General features: G+C 47.7%; 1 protein-coding gene across 1 annotated transcript; it reads right to left on the bottom strand.

The window, feature by feature from the left end:
• Positions 1–233: 233 nt before the first annotated feature.
• Positions 234–2,865, bottom strand: LOC124194797. Its single transcript, XM_046589184.1, has 3 exons — positions 888–2,865; positions 556–830; positions 234–503 (listed from the first exon to the last, which is right to left on the bottom strand). The coding sequence occupies exons 1-3, from the start codon at positions 2,863–2,865 to the stop codon at positions 234–236; spliced, it is 2,523 nt and encodes an 840-aa protein (XP_046445140.1).
• Between the last annotated feature and the right edge of the window lie 3,085 nt (positions 2,866–5,950).

Here is a 5,950-nt window from a genome sequence, read left to right as displayed (position 1 = left end):
TGGGCTGCGCGTTCTTTTCTTCATACGGTTGAGCGCTCTGTTGATCCAGGCTGTTCTGAAAAGTAGTTTTGTCCATGTAGAGATTTTTTCGAGGTGCCATTCAATTGGTTGAGCGGTTTCGACCGCTGCAAAGGAGACGGTCGCCGTTTTCTTCGTCTCCTCTTCCTCGATTTTCTCTTGAGTTTCGGTGGAATGGTTTTCTGGAGAATTCGGCCATTCGCTTTCTTCTTCTGTTAGCTAGGCTGGTCCGTGCCACCAAAGTTTCGATTCCACCAGCGCATGCGCTGGCGCTCCCCGCGAAGCGAGATGGGCTGGATTCTCCAATCCGGGGCAATTTCTCCACCATTCCGCATTGGAAAATTGTCTGATGGTTTCCACTTGGTTTCGCACGAACGGTCTCCAACGATAAGGATCTCCTCTAATCCATCCGAGTGTGACGAGGGAATCTGTCCAGTAAGTCGTTTTCCATGACTCGGTGTGAAGGGAGGTTCGAATTTTTTCTCCTAAACGAATTGCTAACAAAGAGCTTAGTAGTTCGAGTCTTGGAAACGTTACTTTCTTTTTTGGAAGAGGCGCCACTCTAGTTTTGCTGGCAAGGAGGATGGTGTAAGGAATGCCGTTCTCCAGTTGGAGCCGTGCGTAAGCTACTGCTCCGTATGCTGCTTCTGATGCATCGCCGAACACGTGAATTTCTGCGGAGACGACGGAGGGTTTTGAATATCCAATCCATCGTGGGATCTCCAAATTATGTAGATCCTTCAGTCCTTTCATGATGCTGCTCCAGGTGTTCTTCACTTCGGGTGTGGCGTCATCGTCCCAACCTATGTCTCCTTCCCAAAGTTTCTGATAGATTATTTTTAGAAGTAAGACTGTAGGAGCTAGTTAACCAATTGGGTCGAATATTCTTGCTGAAATGCTCAGAATTTTTCTTTTGGTGATTTTTTCTCCAATCTCCACGGCTGCTTCCATTATAGATGTAGGGTCAAATTTAAATGAATCGGAGCTCGTGTCCCATCTAAGACCCAGTGCCTTGTGCTGGCCGTCAATTGTGGGAGAAAGGATTCCGACAATCTGGTTCGACATTTCTTTTTCGGTGAGAAAGTCACGGAGCTGCTTGTTATTTGTTGCCCAGCTCCTCATGTTGAGTTGGGCCTCTGAGAATAACGTGACGGTCTCTCCCACCGTGGTAATGGCTGTTGGCACGTTGTCTGCTCCTCCAAGGTAGTCATCCACGTAAAGTTGCTCTTCTATTTGTTCGACTGTCTTCTGAAATCTGGGTTTGACTGAGAGCAAATGTTTATTAATGGTTACTCTTAAAAGAAATGGACTTGAACTTAGCCCAAATGGAACTCGTTTCCATTTGTACGCGATGAAATCGGAGTCGGGATTTTTCGGCTCCTTCGGCCATAAAAATCTGACCGCTTCGGCGTCTTCGGGTTGCAGCGCGATGTTGAGAAAGGCTTTTTCAATATCCGCAATCCAGGCGATCTGGTTCATCCGGAAGCGCATTAAGACCGAGAGGAGATCAGGATTTAGATTCGGTCCGGTCTCCAAAACATCGTTGAGGCTTGGCCCATATTTGGATCTTGCGGCGCCGTCGAAAACTGGTCGAATTTTTGTGGTGGCTTTGTCCGTCCGGTAAACTGGATGATGCGGTAGATAAGTGTGGAGGCCATCGTAATTGAAGTCGGCCTCTTCTACGAATCCGTTTGCTATCAGTTGATTGATTTCTTTGGTGTAGTTTGCCAAGTCGACTGGAGATTTGCGTAGTTTGAACAGCATGCTTCTTAATCTTGTAGCTGCCATCTGGTGGTTGATTTCCAGTCTCCATCTGTCAGTCGTCCATGGGATCGGCGTGCAATACCTGCCGTCTTCGAATCGCGTGATTTCGTCGCAGAAGGAGCGGAATTGATCGTCCTTCTCCACAGCAACACAGTCGTTCAAATTGGCGAAATTCTCTAGACGCCAAAATAACGAGAGATCAAAATTCAACTTCTCCATTTCAAACCTTTTGTTTTCTTTTGTCGTGTCGAAAAAGCAGATCTGTTCAGAATTTTCTGGTAGTGGAAGGAGACTGGAATTTTCTGTCTCCCTGCTTTCCGACTGGTCTTGTTGGATGCTGTTGAGAAATTTCGATGGCTGTGAGGTGATCTGTGGTAGAGAGCGATTTGAATTAATTAGTAGTTGACTGACAATTGTTTGACTTTGTTTTGACGATTTTTCTTGCCATGGGCCGCCGATGACTTTCCCAAGTTTGGACGTGTAGGCTCTGAGTCCGCACGGGCTGATAGTTGCTGGCTCGTTGAACATGATGTTAAACATTTGGTCCATTCCAACAAGAATTCCGACGTCCTCGTCTCCACCTTCACGTTCGAAGCGGTCGTCTGCCAAGTTTTCATTCTCCAGCCACAGCTTTCTTGCAAATTCTGTAGTTTGGTACGGGCCGGTGCTTCCAACTTTGTCGGTTGCTTCTAAAGCTTCAATACGCACCGTTGGGGCTCCTGGCCAGGTGCCCCGCACCGTCATCTCGACTACGTTGTGAGTTTCTGCTGGAGGGGCTTCTGTCTGCCGGAAGGCCCTAGTCGCGATCTGTTCCACCTGGATGATCTTCAGTTGAAGTTCTTTCGAAATCTGCCGTTTAATCCATGTTCTATGGCTGCCATCGTCGAGGAAGAGAATCGCTCGGATTTGTTTTCCATTTGGGCCTGTAATGTAAACGGTTGCTGTTTTTAGGATAACTTCACCAAAGGAGCTTGCACACGCTGTTGTTGAGCTGCTCCCAGCGGCCGGTTTGGAATTATAGTTGAGGATCCGAATCTGGTGTCTTTCTCGGCACACAAAGATGTGTGGTGCTTGGCTCGGCATCGTTGGCACCTGTGTGGATTAAAACAAACAGTGGTCTCGTGATGACCAAAACAATTAGAGCATCTTTTTTCGTTGGTGATGACTGCTTTTTTATTTTTCAATTCCATTGGGCAATTGATAGCCCAATGCATCTCCTTGCAGAACACGCATGGCAGCATTGGCTTTCTTGGAGATGATGCTGTCGCTTCTCTCCTTGGTGGTGGACTGCCATTTCTTCTTGTTTTGCTTGACTGTTTCAATTGTGGAGTCGGCTTGCTGCTGACTCCGAGCTGAGAAGCTGTTGGTGTAGTAGGTGGTGTTGATTTGGCCGGCTGTTGAGAATTTTGGGCCGGCTTTGGTGTTGTAGCTCTCAGACGGCTGAGTCGCTCTGCAGCTTCAACTTGCTCTTCGATAAATTTTAATACTTGATCAATGTCTGTTACCTTGTTCGTTGCTGATTTGGCCCACTCTGCCTGAAGTTTGAGTGGGATCGAGCGTAAAATTCTCGATCCAAGGAGACATCCGTGGCTGGCTCTTGCAACTCCCAGTGTCTCCAACGCATTCATATGTGACTGGATAGTCAGCTGGAAGCACCTGAGTGCCGCTGTATCAGCTACGTCTTTCACTGGTTGCAGCGTGTCCAATTTGTGGGTGTGAGCCTCGATCAGCACGTCCGGTTTGCCGTACATCGCCTTCAGGAGGGTCACTGCGACGGTGTAGTTTGCATCTGTCAGCTCCAGATTCTCCACGCACAGTTGTGCTTCACCTTTCAAGTAATCTTTAAGGTATCCAAATTTTTGAACCGCCGGAATGGCCGATTCGTGGACGGCTGCGTTGTAACCTTCCCAGAAGGCCGTCCATTCGAGCACGTCCCCTTTTGAACGGCTTGATTTGACGTTTTGGCAGTTTCGTTGACGCAACTGAGGCTGGAGCTGCCGGTGCTCCTGGTGCAGCTGCTGCCGGAATGGCAGCAATCAGTTGTCGGAATAAGTCCTGTTGGTCTAGATTTTCTTGTTGACGGACTGCTCTCTCCTGAGCTCTTGCAGCGTCTTCATCGATTTTTTCTTGGGCCCTGGCAGCGTCTTGATCGGCTTTTTCCTGGGCCCTGGCTGCATCTTGATCGGCTTTTTCTTGGGCTCTGGCGGCATCCGCTGCTATTTGTTGCGTCTTGAACATGAGCAACAGCATCTCTTCTTGACGCTTTCTTTCTTCAGCTGCTTGGATTTCTTTAAATTCTTCTCTTTTTCGTTTTACGATTATCAGTGCGTCACCGACTTCCTCTTCCATTTTGATTTGGTAGTCCATTTCAGCTTCGAATTGTTCTTTGTTCGCTCCGGCTTGTTCCATATCTCGGCCGACCCCTGACGTGAGTCGGGTGAACTTGTTGTACATGTTGCGTAGATTGGACTCGGCTCCCAGTACTAAATTGTTGACTGTGAGGTCCATTGTAACGTTGTCATATTGCGCGATGTTGTTAATGCAGCGCCTGACGTGCGCTTTGATGCCCCTACGGGACGCTTCGTTCGTTGGGGTGGTCATTTTGATTGTTTTTGAGAAAGAAAAAGTTTTTAGATTAGTTTGTTTTGATTAATTATTAATTGTTGAGCCTGTTTGTTTGTTGTTTGGTTGCTTGAGGTGTCTGCTTCAAGTTCTGAGTGCAGCGCCTCTTGCGGTGTTTGCTTGAGTGGCTGCTTCAAGTTTGACTGCAGCGCCTCTTGCGGTGTTGTTGGAGAGTGGCTGCTTCAAGTTTGACTGCAGCGCCTCTGCCGGTGTTGTTGGAGAGTGAAAGTTTTTCGTCTCTCCTTCCTCTCAGTATATGGCGTGACGAGCGGCGGGTCGGCTAAGTTTTGGCTCGACCCTCGTTCACCTAATCACCTTTGGAATGCTGCGTTCCTGCTTGTTGAGAGGAAAAGAAAAAGTTTTTGTTATGGAGGTCAGCCTTGGCTTGTCTCCCGTTTGATGTAAGAATGTTTTTTTTTTTTAAATTGAAAAGTTAGAGTGAGATAGTTGAAGAGAGGCGCATCCTGTATTTATCGACAATTCGACATTCCTTAGAATACAGTGATGGGAAAATTATTTCTGCTTATTGCTCCGCCAGTCTTCTGATCCAGGCGATCCTGGATTTGGATCGCTCCCTGGGGCTCTCCTTAAAGGCTTCTTCGATACTCTCTCGCGAGAACATCAGCAGCCCCCTCCCTCTTGAGCGGCCTTGCCGTGTTGGCTCTGTTTGTATTGGTGTTGGCGGGATGGGGGCTGGAGTCGTCTCTTCAATTGATAGGCTCTCGCAGAGCATTTGAAGAGTGTCGTCTTCTTCGCTGGTCTCACCTCCCACTGCTCCTTCTTCTTTTTCTTCTGTTCCACCGACGGCTCCCTCTTCTTCCACTTCGGCGGCTGCTTGGGCTGTCGCGAACGTCTGCTGCTGTTTGGGGCCGTGAAACAGCCCCCTGGTGATTCTGTAGTCTTGAGCGGGAGGTTCTTCTATTTGCCTTTGAAATTCAGCAATCTGGGCTGGCGTTGGGAAGAACGTTCTTGGAGGAGGTGCAGCTGCGTTGAGTCGATCTAAAACCCGTCGTAGATTGATCGCATTTTGTTCCGGTGATGGCTCGGGATGACCGGGTCGTTAGTCTCGACGGCGCATGGAACGATCGGACGGTTTCTGTATTCCTCCCGTCGTCCTTCCCTCGTGTTTTTTCGGAGTGGTTCACGGATTGGGCCCGTCCATGGGGGAATCTTTCCTTCCAGGCGGAGCTGGTTCCACTTTCGTTTTTGTTCGGGCCTAATTTTGATGAGGAAAAGGAGCCCGCATTTGGAGCTCCGCTAAAGTGGAGCGTTGAGAGAAAAGACGAGAGGTTAAATTGTGAAAAAATGAATGTGGGAAAAAAGTAGAGAGAGAAAACAAAGGAAAAAATTTATCAACGCAAGAAGAGCTGCGAGAAATAATTAATTGTCTACTTTTAATTTAATTTTAAGTCGATATTAGGGAGAGAGAGAGAGTAAATGGATGTTAATGCTTTTACGATTTGAGAAAAATCAAAAAAGAAGAGAGTGAAATGCTTTTACTTTTAAGAAAATGAGAAAGATTTTACTGTTGAGTGTGTGTGTGTGT

This window comes from Daphnia pulex, chromosome 5 (genome assembly GCF_021134715.1).
Source record: "Daphnia pulex isolate KAP4 chromosome 5, ASM2113471v1".
NCBI lineage: Eukaryota > Metazoa > Arthropoda > Branchiopoda > Diplostraca > Daphniidae > Daphnia > Daphnia pulex.
Note: the sequence above shows the minus strand (reverse complement) of the source record. Positions and strands in the feature narration are given on the sequence as shown.